Source organism: Macrosteles quadrilineatus, unplaced genomic scaffold, assembly GCF_028750875.1.
Source record: "Macrosteles quadrilineatus isolate MER2022 unplaced genomic scaffold, UCM_ALF_1.0 Scaffold_7__1_contigs__length_78375512, whole genome shotgun sequence".
NCBI classification, from domain to species: Eukaryota; Metazoa; Arthropoda; class Insecta; order Hemiptera; family Cicadellidae; genus Macrosteles; species Macrosteles quadrilineatus.
Window position 1 is genome coordinate 71,798,227 of NW_026542600.1, and position 21,867 is coordinate 71,820,093.

At 33.8% G+C, this 21,867-nt stretch overlaps 1 protein-coding gene across 6 annotated transcripts in view; it reads left to right on the forward strand.

Moving 5' to 3' along the window:
- LOC128997802 (nuclear factor 1 X-type) overlaps positions 1-21,867 on the forward strand; it is a 241,014-nt gene that overhangs the window by 191,700 nt on the left and 27,447 nt on the right. For 4 of the 6 annotated variants that reach the window (XM_054423519.1, XM_054423515.1, XM_054423516.1 and 1 more), the window contains 3 exons: positions 7,743-7,838; positions 17,427-17,561; positions 20,773-20,970. In XM_054423519.1, coding sequence (XP_054279494.1) covers positions 7,743-7,838; positions 17,427-17,561; positions 20,773-20,970 — 429 coding nt within the window. The remainder of the gene's footprint in view (positions 1-7,742; positions 7,839-17,426; positions 17,562-20,772; positions 20,971-21,867) is intronic. The other 2 variants (XM_054423520.1, XM_054423521.1) reach the window with 1 other exon arrangement.

Consider the following 21,867-nt stretch of genomic DNA (forward strand, 5'->3'; position numbering starts at 1 on the left):
AGTTTAAGTGATCATTGTTGTATATCTTTGCATTTAATTTCTGACTGCAGAACTTGTAATAAATCCTCAAACAGTCGCAACTAGTGGTCTCTAGATAAATATTCTGAGAGAATGCACATTTTTCACCGTGCAAGATTATTTACTACAGTTGGTTGGGAGGCCCGATTAAGTCACTTTGCGTTTGCTATGCGCCGATCAGAGGTCCCGCATCAGGGCTCCCTGCTGGGACAAACTAGTCGGGTCTCGGGAAACTAGGCCATTTAGTCCGGTGTCTTAGCCGGGTGACCTCGGGCCCGGCTCCCGGCGACTCCCACTCGGTCCTCCCGCAAGACACAGTTGTACATAGGTATCCTCTGAGCTTGAGCAAGTGTAAAAAGACAACCACTATGTATTTGCTTCGCATTCCTTCCAAATGTATATTATATATCAAATATTTTTTGCTTGAATTTCTGTATATTGAGTGAATGTTTTGAATTGCTACAACAATGGTAAAGCTATTCAGCTGGATTTTGTTAATTCATAATCAATTATGAATCAATAAAAAGTATCCAAAACATACAAGAAGTACCGTTCTAGAACTAACATTTTCAAGACCCGATCTGGATAGTTTAAGAAGTATTTGTTTCACAACATAAAAGTATTCTTATCAGGATAATTATTTCATTATCAGTATTCACTTAAAATAAAACTAATTAAATGGTTTTAATTGTCTATTGAACGTGCATAGCTAACCAATTATTTGGTTTATTTTGTGGCCCAGATGCTGTAATTTAATTAGTTACAATAATTCCAGAAGGTGTCATTCGTTCGATTCTAATACTGTGCTGTTGTGTGTAAATGCGTCTATTACAAGCGATGTTCATGATGGTAATAATTAAGTCTACAGTTACTACCTACTGATACTTTTTGTGTGCTGTACATTGACTACTGTATTTACTGTTATTAAATAATATTAAGGTAAGCACTTTCATACCTTTTGATAGAATCACCAACTGCCCCTTTGTTATATGTATCACCATAACCAATCAACCACTGCAAGGATCGTTGTTTATAGTAATACAGTGAGTATCAATTTATTACCTTTTAACGTGTCTTTTGTAACTAGAATCGCAAGTGATAGTAAATAGAATCGGTGTTAATAAGACCTTGTTGCCTGCAAATTTATCCTATGTTATTTAAATTGATAGGCTCAACATTAATCCGTCCAAACTTAAAATACCATAAACGATGTCGCAGTACCAGTAAATTTTGCAACCCCAGCCACTACAACCATGTGTTACCGTGTTCGTGTTCGCCCGCCACGCCGCACTTTTCGTTTTATACGGCTAATATTCGGTGGTATTTGTGTTAACGTGTTTGTGACCCCCTTTAGTGTGATGTATGCATGGTATAATGTAGACATGGACATGTACTTTTAAACATTTAATTTTAAACATACTGATTCAAATTTGAGTTTAATGTTTTTTATACTGCATTTATAAATATATAGATGACGACCTCAGGTGTCACCACCTAAACATGACAACCTTAAGGTGCTCGCTCACCAGAACATAGGTCAATTTCTGGTGAGCACCTAAAACCTTCTGGTGAGAACATGTTTTAAGACACCCTTCATGTGAAGTTAATTAACATGTGAAGTTTTTACTAATCGTGGGAAAATGTTCGCAAAGTTCCTTAAATATCATAAATTCACAACCACCGAAAATGAACTTTAATAACAAGAATCATTAACTTCTATTATCAATATTTAAAGCCAATCAAAAAGATTTTTACTCGATTGGTAAGTATATTTTATATATTTAACTTTTTAAATTTGTTCTTAATCTCCTTCAATATTTAGTAAAACTCTGGGAAACTACATCAGTAACTTGATTGGTATCCATAATCGGTTCCTATATTGAACACAATTGTATAGTTTTGCAAATAAGTTTACTAAATATATTAGAAACAATGCTGAATTGATTTTGAGAAGCTCTTAATTGCTTGACATCTCTCATGTCTTCTAGTTTTGCAAACCAAAACTCAGCACAAGCTTTAGTCGGCCAAACTGTAGTTAGAAACATTTTCAAACAAATTAAAATTGTTTTTATGAGTTGTTTACATCTACTAAATTATTTTTTAGTTTTCCTTTTATAACACTTCTGAAGTCATTCATAATTGACTTGCATTTTCATGTATTTAATTTGCAGAATTTTGTGCAGTAAAAGGAAAGTTGATTTAAAACTTTTAAAGGATTATATTGTTCCAGTAAAGGTTGTAAAAACAACTCTTCACTCCAATGAGGAATGTGGTACCAAACAAATCCCATATGAACTGAGATATTAATAAATCCCGTTCATAACTGAAATACACTTTTAGAGCAAAGGATTGTTAGATTGTAGGGTAAACAATATCTCGGTTATGTTACTATTATTCAATAAATATAATAAAATTTTTTTATGTTTTGAGAACCAAACGAACTTCCTTTTTCAATTCAATAAAAAAAAATATGAAAATATGGTTGTATGGTTGATACATAGATGAAACATCCAGAAACATGAACCTGCTGTTTAGGTATAAGCGCGCAAACTGCGATTGTAGTTTGGCAATATGAGAACTGTATCAAAATTATCTTCTCGCATAAGAAGGCGCACAACTATATTATTCGCTTAGAAAATAAGTACACACAATATATATATTGCAATATACTTTTACTTGTTTTATGTCCACCTCTTGTTTCTTTTCTACGCAACCCGAATATTTTATCATTTGTATTGAGTAGATTGACAATGATAATGAAATATAGAAAATGAAAAGCAATTTTCACTTAAGATTGTTGAGGAAAGTTTCGGATTCTATAATCATATTAGGACTGATTTAACCTCAACTATTACCTCTCAAATAGGTTAATTGACATTAATTTGTCTTGCATGGTTATATTGGATTTACCTTTGTCGTTGTTGCCTGAGTATTGTAGGTAGATGTTCTTGTCACACCTACAAGGTACTCAGGAACAATAAAGGTAAATCTAATAGAATTCAAGTTCTTGAAACTGGGATAGCAACAAATATTTTGTTATATATGTTACATATAGTTGTTACAATGAGACATCAGTTGAATTACACAATTGCAAAAGCCGTAGTTCATATCGTGCCAATCGTTCGATGTTTTGCATTTTCCTAGACTTTTTAGAATGTTTGTTTATTAAATAATAATATTTGTTGCCAAGTTGCCGCAACTTACTTATGACTTAGGTGGCGCTAACAGCAGGATCACAAAATTCTGTAAGCTAGTTGCAATTTTAATGTTTTATATAATGCTTTAAGCATGTCTTGAACAAATTCAAGACTCGTTGGTTGCTCATGGACACGATCCGGTCACGACACAACCAACAACACATGGCGACTGTGTATAATCCTTATCATCCCTCAATCCATTAAGTGATTAGCAATAACTAATTACAGTATCGCAGTAGAGTGAGCTGGTTCACCTTGGATTGGGCTCGTTCGATCTTAGCTGTGACAATATGACTTATAGAGCCGGTCTCTGACATGCAATACCCGACCATGTGTCAATGCTGGTGCGTTCCACGTTCCTGCCTTTTAAAAATTTATTGTTACATAGCTCCCAGCAAATAATATGCACTCAGCTTAATTTCAATTTAATGTAATTTACAAATAAAGATTTACGTTGTCTTACTGTCAAAGCGATCCTTCGTTTGACTGTTACTACAGCTGTTTGTAGCTTCACTCATTTCAGTACTTCTTTGGGTTTTAACGTCAAACTGATTATACATTTCTGATGGAGTGTTTGGCATTTTTAGCTTTATTAATAAACTCGCTGCAGCAAACCTGCAGACTATGTGGATTTCCATTTGTCTGATTGGATTTTTACTACAGTATTTCCTTAAATAAGCCAGATCTATTCCGTATTTAAATTAAATTAGGTTTATTTCTACATAGAAACTGTTTTTCGGCAAACTGCCAGGTATAAATAGTATGAGATAAATAAATTAGCTAGATTTGATAAAAATGTATAAATAAACGAGCAAACTACAACAATTTACCTTCTAAGAATAACATGGGAATTTTAAATGTACGGTTTTTTGGATTTCCCCGTAAACTTTTATTGTACAACAACGCTTCGATATACAAAATACATTTTTTAAGATCTAGACGATGATTGTGATGATAATTGTGCATTTTTGTGTTTTTAAAATAAAGTTTGAATAATTTCAAAACCCGATTACACTCTCTTTACATGACGTGATCTTGCTGGTTCTCGTTCTCACACAAGCTTATCGTCTACACTTTATAAATTTTGGACGAATAGTGTTTTCGGTCTTTCGGGACATCAAAATGAAAAGTAAATCGGTCCCGGGTATAGGTATTTCAGTACTGTATCATCTTCTTCCATAGGAAAATTCGTAAGTAACACAGACAAGAACGAAATCTAAATTTTTCTTAAATACTAGTTGAGCAAATAGTAACCATCATACGAGAAAAATTTTGAAGATTTGTGTAATATTGTGGAGCAAAAAATGGCTTTAGTTGCAATTAATTAAACTTCTGGGGATCTCTTTAGCGGTGCTACAGGAAACTTTTAATTTGTTTATAAAGAATCAGTGGGGAATCCATTACAACATAATTTGAGGATTATGCAGTATTTGACTTAACTATCAACATTTATTCGAATATTGCTGTCGTAGTAGACTGGTTAGTGTTCACAATATGATGATACCACTTTCTTTTCCTCAAATAGTAGTTTTACTGAGTCTAAAGTAACTGTAAACAACGCAATAATAATTTCTTCTAATTGGTTTAATGCAAACTTTCTTACTTTAAATCATCAGAAAACTGAACGGATTTGCTTTTCGCTAAAACACTTAAAGGTTCAAATATCCCGTCATCAGTAAAACTTTTAGGCATACATTTGGATGCAAAGCTTACCTGGAAACACCACACTACTCATGTTGTGTCTAAGATCTTCCGAGTCTGCTTTTTGTTGAGAAGACTTAAGAGTTGCGTATCGGATAGTATGCTCATTACTTTTTATTACAGTTTCTTCCACTCCCATCTATATGGAAACATTCTGTGGGGTAATAGTGCTGGAGCCAAAAAGGTTTTCAAGTGGCAGAAAAAAACACTAAGAATAATGTTTGATATTCCTCGCAGAACGACCAGCAAACCTCTCTTTATCAAACACAGAATAATGACTCTACCATGTATATTCATTTTTCAAAATTTGCTATATGTTAAAGAAAATCTTTCATCATTCCCAAAACGTAGCGAATTTCACAGTTATAATACTAGAGCATGTAACCAGCTAGATATTCCGATAGTAAGATTATCGAAATCAACCAATAGCCACCAATTCCTCCAAATACATCTCTTTAATAATCTACCTGTATTGTTTCAAGAGCTTGATTTTAATAAATTTAAAGACAGATTGGCTGATTGGCTTCTTGACAGAAGCTTTCATTCATTGGAAGATTTTTTTGGATGCCAAATATCTAATATATAGTTTTTTTTCCTGTTTTAACTTATTTTCTAACACTGCAATATACCTAATTTATACAAACATTGTATTTGTTCTGACGTTATCTATTGTACTTTTGTATTTAACGACAATAAAGATATTCTTATTCTTAATATAACCAAAATAGCGTTATATAACCTTGGGTTAATCAGTGCGTAGTTAAGGTGCAATAGTTACATAATATGTTGCTAATAACTAGTGATTTTTTAACAGTTGGTTGCTGTTAGTTCTACCTATGCTTATTGTACTTACGACTTCTTTTAACGCGATAAGTGCCATTCTTGAGTATAAATACTCCTATCTAACTGAAGCATTTACGCACTGAAAGTAATACATTTTACGTTTGCAGATAATTTACTTAGAAGGTAACTTTGTTGAAAATGTATTCCGAGCTTATTCCTCAATGTATTAAATACACTTTTGAATCATAAAATTTTTCACATGAACTGTTAGGTTTGGCAATTATTTACTATTTCACGAATTGTTTATTATATCATGAGTTACATTTATTTGTATTTACTTTTTTACCGAGGTAGGCAGCATTTGATTTTACTGTTGTGATTTATTACAGACACCGTAGCCTATTTATGATGACTAGTTTCAGTGTAATCCTAAATGTTATTTAGTGCGTCTGCTTAGTTTTGAACAAGGATTTCTACTTATTCAAGAAACCGTTGATGCTTGATTGAGAAAAAGATGCATGCTGAGGAATACTTATCGATGTCTTTTATGATAAACATACTTATTGACAATCATACGAATACTTAGACAATCCAATCAAAACTGATTTTTCATTACTTTTAACAATTAGTTTAATTCTTCTCTGCAAACTCTTGCATTGAACCTGTTTACTGTAAGGCCGGTGTGTAGATACAAGTCACGTAATTTTACTTTCAAAACTATTTGAGTTGAATCCAGTCATTAAATCTTAGTGCATAATAAAACAAAATTGTTTTCGAGTTGTTGGTTATTCAGATATAAACCTGAATGATGCAGTTGTTCACGTAAATGTTTAATAAAGAAACAATCGTATTTGAGGGCCTTTGGCTCTTATTTCCCCCAAAACCATTAATAAACAAAACTGTAAGACTAAAAGATAACCTACTGAAAATTAAAATGGAACCTTTCAATAACAAAGGTAACACAAGTTTAAACTATTGTAATTTGTTGTTGGAATTCGTAGCCATCAAACTAAAATATTAATGTTAATTAATTTCACCTAAATGATTTAATATTACGATTAAAATGTAGAATGTGATATAATTATTTCCTTTATTAAAGTAGGCCGCGGATAGTCCGGACAGCAGTATCATCGTAGAAGGTAGGTTTGTCATCGTTTTCAAGTTTCACAATTAATCATCAAAAAACAATAATATTCTTGATAAAACACGGCAGTTGACGTTAAAAATTGTTTCCCGAGCAAAGAAGCGCTTACAACAAACCGAACTTAGTTTAGTATTCCAAGAAAAATCCTCATACTTAAAAATAAGTCTTTCATTCTATGAAAGAAAGAGTTGATTAAGAAAGCGTTATTGTAATCTATAAAAAATCACTTTATAAAAGATATTTGATCTTAATTGTTATTTTTCATCCTAGTATCTTATGAAAACTTACTTACTTATATTGTTGTTACAGAGTACGAATTCAGTTGAAAAAAATTTTTGCTGTATAAATACACCGATATACTTTGGTCGAAACCAACTGATTGTGTAACTTTACAATCTATTTTTCGAATAACAAGTCTTGAATTACACTAATCGTACTAATAGATTATTCACTATCCTAAGGACTAAATTCACCTAGATTCTTAGTATAAACTACATTTAAAAACTTATACGAGTACTGTGCATTGATAGTTACTGTCATTATTTTTAGATCCCTCTTCGTCATTCATTAATAATAAAACTGTATTAACCTACACCAACAAAATCATGATTTTAAAGCTGTTCATTGTACTTACTCGATAATTTAGCTCAAATTGGTTTATATTATCTTAACTTTAAAATGCTTTGTATTTGTATATTTGTTCCAATACGAAACTACTGTTAACACATCAACAATTACACAATTAACTCAAAATCAAAAGGAACCAATGTTTTAATCGTTATTGACTCATGGGGCTAATATAGATTAGTTTAATATATTCCGATCGGCCAATCTAAATCATTGGCATTATATTTATTAATTGTAGACTACTTCTAACTAGGCTTGTCGGTTTGTTGTAGGCTATTCGCACAACCCATACAACGGTGTCGTCTGCAATGATACCATTTTAGCGACGGGCGTGTTCTCCTCCAAAGAGCTCTGGAGGCTTTCCAAAGGTAATTTCACTTTATTTTGAAACTATTTTTATGTTAGTACTCATAAAACATCGGTTCCATTACGGCTAAGTCGTTTGAGTTTTGCGAAAGAGCTTAATAACGAATAACTAAACTATAAAACCGTAATATAACAGGTAGATGAATAAATTTTCAAAAGCTTATACATGAAAAATATGTAAGTCAGTTAAAATGATTAAAATGTAAAATAAAACTTTATTTAGGAACAATCACTCAATATGAGTTTTTCACACCGTTGTAAATTATACCATAAAGTGTCAACTATTGTGTAAGAGGCTGGTTAGACCATTTTTGCTCACCATTCCGTAGTTTGGCTAGTTTTACAAAATGGTCGTTTGACATAAGTTCTACAATTAATGTTAGCTTTTGAATAATGCAAAGGAAATCTTTATTAAGTTCTATTTCAAATATAAAAACACAAATTTGCCATATATTAGTGATGTGGCAACGTCGTAAAATTTCATATTTTTCACAAGATATGCAAAATTTGCCTTAAGGTCGCATTTTACTAAACAAGAAATAGATTCTGCTTCAACATAGTTTTTCCATGGCCTTAACCATCTTATTTTACGTAAAAAAATGTGTAAGATGTTGGAGTACCTGCATATTTAATAATAGAGTACTACGAACAAGTTTATAGCGTTTATCTAGCATTGCTAAAGGTTTCAAAGTGTCGCTCGTAAAATTTGTCCCCAAAAAACGTACATAACTAAAATAATACAAAAGTATATTCGTAATACAGTACCTTATACTGTATTACAGTAATATAAATCATATATTTGCATGCTATTTTTATTATAACCACTCGAACTCGAAATTTATCATCTCTTTTTCATAAACTTTAGTTTAATGCAGGAGTATTTCGGTGCACAGACATTTCATGTTGAAGCTATATCTATTCCATATTGAGTTCGTCATTAATTGTTACATTCTTCTAGGCTGCATTTTAAACTGCTTTCTAAGCGCTCGGTCTAAATCTCCTTTAAACATAAGGTTGTAGCAGCAATCCTAAGTACTCATTAATTTTATAACATAGAATTCATGTGAAGAGTCTTTTTGTTTCCATCATTAATTAAAACCGATTATTTAATATCAAATATCAATGTGAGTAAAATCAAATAAACGGTATCATAAATCTGACACTTACCTTCTCCCATTAGCTTGTAGACAATCTCGTTTTGGGTTCAGGGGGCCCAAAACATATATTTGCACACAAAACGCAGACTCGAAAATGTTGACGTAAACAATACTTTATCCATATACTAAGCCTATGTATAGGGGGAGAAAGGAAAAAATGCCATTGTAAAATTGTTTAATGTCTCTACACACAATCAAAATAGTAGTTTACGCAACGATTGTGATAAGATAGTGTTAATGACACGAGTAGACAATTTAAGGTACGACCCTAAAAGGGTTGGGATCGCCTTGAAAACGTCTACGAGTGTCGTTATAGTATATTATGTTACTAGCCCGGTAAGTGGTGTTTTACCGTGCGAGCACGACAGTTTTTGCCCCAAAAAACTGAGATTTTCGTTTTTTTGGATTATCGTGCGAGCACTTTAAAGCTTACCGGGCGAGTAACGTAAGATACTTTACATCATAATACACAGAATAATTAGTACATTTTAAACGCATAACACAATTTATTTAGGACATAACATAAATTATAATATTTTTATAATACAGAAAATCAAATAGGCCGTTGCAGTTTGCTGTTTTTTTCATCACCTGACTAAGTGCATGGTAAAAGGTTTTTACCGTGCAGTGCATGGTAATAGTATATTACGTTACTTTTCCGTGTTTAGGCACGGTAAAGAGCAACTTTCCAACCTATCGATACAAATGGAAAAGTACCTGTTTCTGTGTAGTACGACGTAAACAGTATTTACGCCAGTTTCGTACACTACTTTACCTACGACTGGTTTTTAATTATTAATAATCACTACTCAAAACTTCTAAGAGAGGTTATGTTTTTGTTTTTAACCTCACATTGCCACTGACATTGATGCAACGACTCATTGTACCAACCACTAATTGCACCAATCGTTAACAATTAAATTGGTAAACAGCTGATTAGTTGAAGTTCGAAGCATTACAATTATACTTCTTATCTCTCAATCATTGAACCTCATTTGTCCGTTACCTGTGTTGTTAAGTAAATCTATGCTGTTATGTAAGTAAACAATGCTGTTATGTGAAACTTTTCAATTCTAAGAACTGAACTGAAACGACCACTTTAATAACGGTCGTAGGTAAACGAATTAAAAAAGTAATGGATATTTGATTCGTCTGTTAAAACTATTGTTTTTCACGTAATTTGCTGATACCAGGTTTTACATCAGTAGTGGGTAGAATCAACCCTCTCAGAATGCAATGAATTAGCTTCTATTGCAGACACATATAACTATGTATATTGATAATAGGAATTTAAATCCTGGCAAAATTTTGACTAAGATTAACTCTATAGGTATAGCTTTTATAACAATCTTGTCCTTTGAAAGTTCTATTTTTATGGCCAGACCAATAGTCTAATAACAGACTAAATAAATAGTCTGTTTGATGAAATTTAGATAATATAGAGGCAACCTCCTGACTCTTATACTTTTAAGATTCCTTAATTTTTCATATACATATCATACATTTCACGCAAACTACATAAATACTACGTAAATCTTTACACGGTGGAGTATTACATTCGGTACAGTAATCATATGAAAACTACGTAATACCTTTCAATTGATAATTTTGATTAAATAAAAGCCATACAAAATTTCATTTAGTACGACGAAAGAAAATCTTGTAGGGAGACTGTCAAACGCAGGGGTACAGCTGGGGATTAAAACGCTAACGGCAGCAAACCAAGGTGTAAGGTGGCGGGGAAATGTGCCGTGAATGATCTGTTTCTTTACTAGCCATTTAACTGTACAAGTGTGTGTGTGTGTGTAGGTGTGCGTATGTGTGATCTCACATTCTCACGCAAATCACACATACGTGTCACCCTCACCCCCACACCCCCTATGTACACACTATTAACTCTCCTCTGTTAAGCTCTACAAGGAGATCTTTAGGGCCAGATTTTTCCTATTCGCCACAGTGAATTCCTTTGCAATAAACACTAGTATAGAGTGTCCAATACATCTTTATATAGCATGGTATATGGAAGTAAAACACGTTCCAAAACAAACTTACAAACCCTTGTTTACTTCACTCGTCGGAAAAAAGTTCATTTTGTGATTGGCTAGTTTTCCGTCTGACTGATTTGATGTCATCTTGGCATTGAATTCAATACGAATTTCAATCTTCTTCGGTATTTCTTAACTGTATATCTCGTGAAATATAGGTCTACTGATTTGGAAGGAAATTGTATTTTTAGTCCATGATTCGAGAAACCACAAACAACTATGTTCTGTAATTCGTTTTTGTAGTCTACCTCCATTTACTACGCCATGTATGTATTGATATGTTTAGTGTCATTATAAAAGTATGGTCAGTTTAAGAATAAAATATTAACTTTTATTTCGAATGAATCAGAATATACACGATCTTCAAATACGTTTGTACCATATTTTATATTAAGTTTTTGTATTTCCTCAGATACTAAACATCCTTATATGACTAACTACGATGAGATCATGTATAAATCTATAGAATACTAATTATTTAACAATTTTAATACAATGACAATCGTAATGAGTTGTAAACATTTTAAGCTATGATTAATCATGGCCATTATTATAAAAAAATCTTGATTTGTGAAGACCCTTGACAAAACCTTTCACGTAGTACTGTTACAATTTCATGCAAGTAAACGGCAATCGTCCATTCACTATACGTCTGATTATTCTTGTCCATCTCTATTGCTAATTTTCATATGTCCAAGGAAGACTTGCTTTATGAAAACATTGTTTTGTAATGGGTTATTAAAACATTCGTCGATGTGAGTAGGTCTCTCATCTTATAAACACGAGAATTAGGAAATGAGATCATGATGAACTGATCATAACTGCAATGAACAGTAAGAGTTGATCGAAGACCAAAGCGGCGAAGAAAAGGAACCTCGACCCTCCTCTCAGCAGTGTGCATCAGTTCAAGTCTGGAGTAGCAGTAAAAATATTTTCGACTATTGGCTCGAGGCGTGGGAACTTGGAGAGGGTTTTGGCAACGACACTGAATGGCAACATGTAGTCGAACCACGTGGCCACGCAATAGCCCATAGACCACGCGCACCTTCTCAGCTATTTCCAACCTAATGCACCTAATGTAATGTAAATTTGTAACAATTTTAACATACAATATTTTTTACTTTCAAAATAGCATATTCTTTATCATCGTATGTATTTTATTAAAAACCTGGAGTACTTATACGTTTTTAATAGATTACTGATGGTCCTACAGACTAAGGTGGGCTCCGAACCACTTTGGAGGGGTTACAATTTTTGGTAAGTTGAAGGGATTTGAACCAACAGGACATATTCCAGGAAAGTAGCACAACTATACCTTCGAAGCTCAAATGCAAATCATAATGACTTGGAAGAACAGTTCTACCGGTTTATACCAAATGTCTACATGATAAATTCTTACCAACTGTGGGCCTTATCCTGAACCGTGTTTGTGTCATCACAATTACTCAAACAAGGAACTTCTTTACCAAATAGCAATTTATTACTTACTTTAATCCTTAAGAAAGAGTACACATTGTGATTTAAACAATAGTCAGTGTTGTCAGATACTGGTATTATTCAAACAAAAGAACTAGTCTCCTAATAGGCGTTTACTATACTGACTTAAATATCAATATCACATTGTCAAATGCGTAAAGAGATCTGAACGTGTTTGAATATTAACAACACTACCAGTACATAAACAACAATTAGTCATGTTCTCACGGTTGGTTTCTTGGGTAACTCACGCTACAATAATTAATAACGCCAATCTAACTCGAATTTTGTTTACAAGTTTTTTTACTTACCGACAATACCCAGATACAATTTGGCGGGTATAAATAGTCTAGACGGTTATGACTAGTTGGAGTAGACACAGCTGCAGTCGCAGGTTGAGAGAGGCACTCGTACGTATGTTTAGTGTGCATTAGCGAAGGATCAGTACGGGGCTTGCAGCTAATGTGGTGATTGTGGTCATATGGCGCGAAACGCTGCCAAATTCGTCTAAAGAAACGACTCCGTTCTTTTATGTGCATGTGTGCTATTCTACGGCTTCCATTTTAGTTTTAATTAAGTGCTTTAAGCAAATAAAACTTAATGGAATATTAAAACATTTTCTCCTTTGTGAATATTTTTCTACCTTTATAAGTTTAGTTTGTGGTACATGTAGACCTGTACTATAATACAATATTTTAAAATTTAGAACATTTTATAATATTTGGGACGGTATACTAGTAAATCCAGGGAAAATAAAATATTGATATGGTTTTTTGAATTTTATTCATGAAGAATGCCCAGTTTGAAACAATCTGCCGAAATACCTCATCGTATCCACAATATGAGTATAATTGTAGAACTTCCCCTAAGTAATAGTAAATAAGGACACTATGTATATTCTGTTCTATTTTTCTTGATCTTGATGTTGAGGTTACATGTCATCAAGAAATTTGTCTACTAAATGCCAATGGTCCCACACTGGTATATGAATTGTGAAATCCATTTACCAGGTCTGTTACTTTTGAAAAGTAATCCCCAGATTTAGAAAATTATTTTGTTGGCTATCCGTCAGAGATCATTTGCGTCTTGGAGTCGTTCTCTAGGTCGATGGGAATGGATCACCTCATGGAATCACTAAATTGTGCGGCATAATTTTTCAAATCAAGACAGAAATTTCCGATCCTAACCTATCTTAACCTAACATAACCTAACTTAACCTAACCTAACCTCATACCATAAAATATTTAGGACAATATTATTATTATATAACAATGCGATTTTACCTGTTTAAATTATTTTAATTAAGAAAAGTGCTGACAAATCTATACGAAGTAAATATTTCCGTTCACTATCCCACTAGTTCACTGTGTCCGGGTTTAGGGTGATAAGAATTAGGCAGGGAGAACAGGGAATTCCATTCAGTCCTAATGTCGCACCCTCAGAAAATGCCACATGACTGCCCCAGAGGGCTCAGGCTGGCCCAGGTCAGATGAAGTCCTGTTGTCACTTTACTTGACCTTCATCCTCGGTCGTTGATTGGCACATTTAGATTTTAGATATATATACAGGGTAGCAAAAATATCCCAGGGAAAATGGAACCCGTATAAAGATTCAAAATTGCAAATTCAATGAGTCTTTCAAAGGCTACCATTTTTTAGACTCCGTTGTCCGTTGAGTTCGGTTTTGTGGAATTGTGTTCCACTAATAAAGACCTTTTACTTGATATGCATATCAACCTATGCTTACATTATAGATTTTCTTCTGACTGCTAGCGGGCCGACCCCTTGAGAAGGTAGCATAAGTATCACTGAATAATCTGTTACAATGATTTTAGGTCCAGTGACATCGTTCCTAGGTTTGTAGTTTTTTTTTGTTACTTTTTTATATTTAGCTGTCCTGGAATTTTTACATTTTGTATGTATAAAACATTTAATAATATCTAGAAGAAATGTGTTGCACACTCACTATATGCTTAATGGCATATACTATTTTCATCATACTGCTTCGAAAACGGCTGTTTTCATAAATTTTTTTGTGTTGCGGGGAAAATTAGAGTTTAGCTGTACATTTTTCTGATTTTCGCCTGCTGTTTTTGCCGAAGAAAATAGTCCCGGTTATGAGTAACAAATATTGCAAGGATATCGACATTTATTTATGTTTATCATCTTCTCACATCGCATGTTTTAGTTCATTAACATCGTTATTACTGTTCTTTAACATCCAGATAAATTTCTTTAATTCGAATATATTAATTTGTTGCTTTCAATTAACGGTAAAATCTGTTCGTATGAAATATGATAACAATAAATAATTTGGGAACTAACTTACAAACGTAAACAATTTACAAAGTTATTCTTTCGTGATTCAGTTAGCTTAAATAAATGACGAACAATATTGTTCTTCACACAAGCCAGAAGTGTCTTTTCGACCCTTATTTTCTAAGCTCAGCTTCGATCGCCTCAATCGTAAAACTTGAGCTCTTGTCGGAAAGTCACTTTAGAACCAAGTGATGAAATATACCTACTATTCAAATTAGGACGCTCTAAAACACTTACATAAACTTTATACGTGATTATATATCAAATTACAATATACAGAGTACAATTGATAATTGTGAGTTGGGAGTTTTAACGCCTAGTGGATAAAGGTACCAAAATATTTTAAAATTGTTCCAACTTGTCCAGAAACGAAATCTATAGTAGGCTACTTATTGGTTTTTGCCAATAAGTCACAAGATTTGCATTAAATAGTTAATCGTCGATCCACTATAGAGTAACATAGTAATTTCGTTGACATAGACGTACTTCTAACGCAGTTTGTTTCTCCTAGAAATGAGGACAATGGTTGTGTATGGACTAGTCTTGAACTGTAGGGCGATAGGCTTAGCGTATGTAGGTTAATAGATGCACAAACAATATCAGAGGGTTATTCGGCTGTGAGCTGATATAGAGGCCCTTAACGACGATATAGCGACTTATGCAGGGGTTGGTGCCAAAACGCGAGCCGCCCTGATCCGTAAAATAGCCTACTTTGGTTGAGCCGAGATAAGATGCGCCACTTAGTGCAACGAGAAGAGCATAATTAGGTCTCCAGCCGGTTTAGTAGTCTACTACAGTATAAAAATAACTTACGATCAAAACACTACACCTAGGCTTTGATTCGCTCTTTGTTCATATTTAACAAAATAAATGATTAACTGACATTCGGTTAAAACACGTTTGTCATGCTTGAAAATTAAAGACGTGTATTTTATTCGCAATTGTTTAATAAAATTTTTTAGACAAACTTTTGATCAACATAATTTCTCATAGGCAATACGCTATTACCGTAAGTCTCGTGGTAAGACCTAGACCCGGGACCCCACTTTGAAGTTCATTGAGGCTGAAAAGTAAACCAACGTTTATTCGAACGAGTTCGCAAACCAGCATAATTGAACGGGGCTTTGTGGGTGTTTATGGGGTAAAAATTGGGGTTTCTCATTATTGACCACAAAATATTTTGAAATATTTTAAAACCAATTTGTTGAGCTTAGAAACAAATAATTTAGTAAGTTACATCAAAGCATCATTATACGTATAATAGTTTCAGAGAAAATAAACAAAATAGTAAATTTAAAATTTCTATGTTTATTCTTATGGAGAATAAATCAACTGTTGTAGTTTGTTTGTTTATTGAAAAAGTTTGACAAACTTCGCAAACTTATTTATTATATACTATAATAATCTATAAGATTGCAATAAGAAACACATTTTGTTACCTTCCCTATATAAGCAAACCTAAGCACTTAAAACCTAATGATATTTCAATAGGGAATAAATATGATAATTTAAGGAAATATTCTAGTCAAAATCCAACTAGGCAATTGGAAATTTGTCTACAGGTGTGCTGTGACGGGGGCATATTTTACAAGTTCTTTACGAAATATAAAAACGAAAACTTTGTCGTCAATAACTTCACCTACAATGTTCAACCCGTTCAACCAAACTTGTGCCCAAAGCTTTGTATCTTAAATGTGCAATAACCAAATTTTGCTTGCAGTTTTCATGGAATTTTATCACATTTTAGTTAGAAAGTTTGTGATATGGACTGAAACACTCGATAAGGATAAGACCGAACTAGCAATGACCTCCCCCTACTCACCTCCACGATAAGGGCGTATTCAGCCACACTGCTTCTTCGCGCCCCATTCGCTTCGCTTCAGATAACGCGCAAGAACCGCCAAATAACAATTAACCGGTAAAAAGTTTACTCTCAGCGCTTGATTCTTCTTCAATTGGTTATTGAGTTTGTCCGAACCATTGAATTCAAATGGAACCCAAGGTAAAAGCGGAGACGCAGAATACAGCAGACACGTTTTCTCCCTCTGAAATTATATTTTCTGTTAAACGTTTAGAAATCTTTTGTCATGCTTTTTCAAGTTTGTGTCAATGTTCGAAGGTTTGGTACTCTACATTATGAGTTTTATGATCAACAAATATCACTAAAGTACTATAATTACGCACAATCGGCGATACAAAATACTTAAACTGAAATGACTTAGTTGGATGTATAGTTTTGTAAAAAGTCGCCCCTCGCTTGTTCGATGTGTATAGTATTGCATTCGTTTTAGAAGATATAAATATTTTATGGTAAAATATTTCTAAATAATATGGCTAGAACTCATTTTAGTAATAGTAAACTGGATTTAACTACTGTACTACACATTACCTTTAGAAGCTATTAAATGCTAAACAGTACTCGTTTATACAATGTCAATATAACATTGCAACACTCTTATTATATGGGGATTAATACAAGGAAAATGATTTGTAATAATTTATCTACCATAAAATTGAACATTAAGCGTTCATGTAACTTGTTCTCTTCAAATAAATCGTAATTATGCTAATGCATTGTACTTTTTGTTTTTCAGCCTCCATAGTCCATAACCCCAACGGAATGCAACCTCCCATTAATGTGATCAAGATTGAAAACCCCGGCTACTACTGCAGTAGCTACACGCCTCCCGCACCGGACCATTCGACTATGATGACCTCAGGGGCCTACAGTAAGTAGTCCTACTCTACCTATTGATTCTGCCACATTTAATTCATCAAAACTCGACTAAAGCTCAATCAAACAACCGCATATCCTATGAACCATTTTGTATTTTTTTCACCTTATGAATTTATACAGTAACATACTGTAGTACTGAACTACTGCAGTAGCTATACAAGCCTCCTGAACCCGATATTCAACTATGACTTAGAACGATAGCCCTTCTATTTTGACCCGTTAACTAATTTTAAACGATTTACTAAGAGGTTGATGGTCAAATAAATTAAATTAAAAAAAATGTTGTAGTCGGTAAGCAATAGTAGGATATTTGCAACTGTTTAAATTCGAGTGCAATTAATAAATATTCTTTTTGCTGTTGGTAGATACATAATTGTAGGCCTAAATATGATAAAATCGTAGTCACAAAAGCGTTGAAAGGGCATTTCTCGGGTTGTTGTATGCGTGTAAATTAAGACAATAGACTACCATATGTGAATATTGAACTAACACATACCTAACCCATACTAATTACACAATGTCGAATTTCGCATATTGAATGAGTTGAGACCAGATTTTGTGTGTTTTACGTGATTTTACTTTGTATTGTTTTCTATCATTTATTTAAGTTTCTGATGGACGATTCGGAAGACCGATGCCTGACATACAGACGTGGACGTGTTATATTTAAACACAAAGATGGGACACGTGTCGGGACAGAGTCAACGCTCTGCTCCTGTTCAAACAATAATCGTCTATTCCCAATAAAACCACAGTCCAAACTTAAATAGAGCACTTGGCCATTCAAAGATAGCTGATTAAATGTCAAAGTAAATTGGCTTTGGTTTCGAACTGAATATTTCTAGCTTAAAACCCTAGTGTGGTTTTATTCAGAGGAGAATATTCATAAACAGTGGAAAATTATCACAACTCACTCTAAGATCTTTTAATTCAGAAAGATTTTATTGATGCAAAAAGTAGCATTTAGAAAACGGGGAAAGGAAAGAGTTTCGAGAACCAACTGATAATATAGGCAGTTTCAACCATACATTTAAGTACTGCATTGTTGCATTTTTTGTTGTACTAAAAATTAAATATATCGTAACTTACTCAATGTTTTGATACTGATTAACTGATTTTGCCTGACCAATAATAAATAGTCTTATTAAAAAAAAAAAAAAAAAAAAAAAAAAAAAACCCTATAGCCTATTGCTTATTTGGTATTAATCATTTCAGCAGTTAGTGGTCAAATGTAGGGCAAATACAATGTATTTTGGCCCTTGCTGTGATCTATAGTATATTACTGTATAAATTCATAAGGTGGAAAAATACAAAATGGTTCATATACGATGAGAAGTTGTTTGGTTTAGCTAGTGTTTAGTTTTTAAGCATTAAATGTCGCTCAGAAATGTTTAGAATCAATAAATAAACAAGTTTGTGTCTTCTAGTTCTATACCGCTTTGACATTGGTTTACTTAGCTACTGAACACTGTTCCAGTGTGGCCTAGTACTGTTTATGTTGGTTAGATGGAAGTGAAGAAAAGTAAAGGCAAGAGACAGATTTGGTGACATTTTAGTTTTATACCCTAGCTTAGATCCATACAGACAGTTGCGTAATTAGGGGGGGGGGCTTGGGAGTCAAGCAACAGAGAGAAGGTGTAATATTGTGTCACCTGAAAGCATATCAACTGAGACAGAAGTGTAATAGGGTGGCACCTGAAAGTCTATCAACTAAGGCAGAAGTGTAATAGGGAGGCTCCTGAAAGTCTATCAACTAAGACAGAAGTGTAATAGGGTGGCACCTGAAAGTCTAGCAATTGAGGCAGAAGTGTAATAGGGTGGCACCTGGAAGTCTACAACTGAGGCAGAAGTGTAATAGGGTGGCACCTGAAAGTCTATCAACTAAGACAGAAGTGTAATAGGGTGGCACCTGAAAGTCTATCAACTAAGACAGAAGTGTAATAGGGTGGCACCTGAAAGTCTAGCAATTGAGGCAGAAGTGTAATAGGGTGGCACCTGGAAGTCTACAACTGAGGCAGAAGTGTAATAGGGTGGCACCTGAAAGTCTATCAACTAAGGCAGAAGTGTAATAGGGAGGCTCCTGGAAATATATAAACTGATGCAGAAGTGTAATAGGATGGCACCTGAAAGCATATAAACTGATGCAGAAGTGTAATAGGGTGGCACCTGGAAGTCTACAACTGAGGCAGAAGTGTAATAGGGTGGCACCTGAAAGTCTATCAACTAAGACAGAAGTGTAATAGGGTGGCACCTGAAAGTCTGGCAACTGAGGCAGAAGTGTAATATTGTGTCACCTGAAAGTCTATCAACTAAGGCAGAAGTGTAATAGGGAGGCTCCTGGAAATATATAAACTGATGCAGAAGTGTAATAGGATGGCACCTGAAAGCATATAAACTGATGCAGAAGTGTAATAGGGTGGCTCCTGAAAGTATATCAACTGAGACAGAAGTGTAATAGGGTGGCACCTGGAAGTCTACAACTGAGTGGCACCTGAAAGTCTAGCAATTGAGGCAGAAGTGTAATAGGGTGGCTCCTGAAAGTATATCAACTGAGACAGAAGTGTAATAGGGTGGCACCTGGAAGTCTACAACTGAGTGGCACCTGAAAGTCTAGCAATTGAGGCAGAAGTGTAATAGGGTGGCACCTGAAAGTCTGGCAACTGAGGCAGAAGTGTAATATTGTGTCACCTGAAAGTCTATCAACTAAGGCAGAAGTGTAATAGGGAGGCTCCTGGAAGTCTAGCCCCAATGTTGCTTTTGCTATTTATAATTCAGCGGCTGTTATTATTATTCTTGCCAATAATAGGACGTCTATTCCCTCAGAGGAGTACAACAGTCTATTATGAAGACTTCATCAATGTAAACATTGCATGTCTTGCCGTTAATATTAATTCTGTGAAGCAGTAAAAAATAGCTTTTGTTTATCATTACATTTATTTTTAATTTTAACTTTTTTCCATTTTCCATTCTCTTTCATTCACCATTGATTGATAGTTTAGGTACAAGTTTTTGTCAAAATTCTTAACTATCATGCTTTTTCTTATAGACTTTATTTAATATATAAGAATAAAAAACTCAACATTTATTATATAGGTATTCAATATCTTTATTCAGATATAATTGGAACAGCTTTTTTATGTGCAAGTGTATTGTCATTGCCTAGGAGCGTTTAGGCAAATCATCAGAACATCTTTTTTGTGCAGGCCCGTTGTCATTGCCCAGGAGTGCCCAAAGTCCTAGTGAGCCGCGCAACAAGCGGCTTCGACGACTCAGCTCCACAGAAGAGGACTTGGAACTTGGAGCGGCCAGAGAAAAGGGACCTGGAGGGGAAGTTACGTACTATGGACAAAGCCCTGCCAGTCTTTCAAGTCAAACCAGCTGGCATTCTGATGTTGACCATGGTTAGTATTACAATTACCATTATTTAATTGTGTTTGCTTCCCATTTCTATAGTTTCTAAAGTGTGTAATACAATAAAACTTGATGTTTTGCAGTAGGTGCTGTCCACTCTCTGAATTAATCAGTATTAAAATAAAATAATGATTTCATCTTCTACTAGTAATAGTCCGTCAGAAGTAACTGCTTTTGCAAACTTTAGATTCCCAGTCCCATTTTTAAGCTTCCTAATTTGTTGACTAACAATCTTTTGTACCATGTAACACAGAAACATATTTTACCAACTCAGAGAGGGGAGTAGCTTTGGCACAGTATTTAGATTTTATTCTTTGTAGTTAACATATTTTCTTTCCATTGTGAAGCATAACTTTGTAAAATAATTAAAGCCCTACATAATATGTTGTCTTTGTAAATCTTATGCCACTGTAATATACATATTAATTTTTTAATGAGAAATATGTTTTTAAACTAAGCTGCTCGTATGCAAAAGAGCCTAGTAACTATCAGTGTTTGATGCTATTTTTTTTTTGTTATAGCAAACCTTAAAAGCACTGTTCAAAAAGTGTATTTTACCAACCATTGAGTATTTCTAATACAAATATGTTAATAAAACTATATTATTTCTGCTATATAAAAGTAGTTTGGTAACAATCCACGTGCTATTGAATGTCGTATTAAAAATTTAAACTCAATGTTGCAATGACTTAAATAAACAAAATTGATATTTTACCACCTTTGGATTTTGGATCAAAATTGAACTCTGTATAGTGATCAATGCCATGCTGTAAATTGTATTTCTTCTACTACAAATTAATAACATACCTCCCTTGCAATCATCTCAAATATAAAAATTCTGAAGTGTGTTTCCTAACAATTCATAAATTAGCATAGTTTTTTTGTTG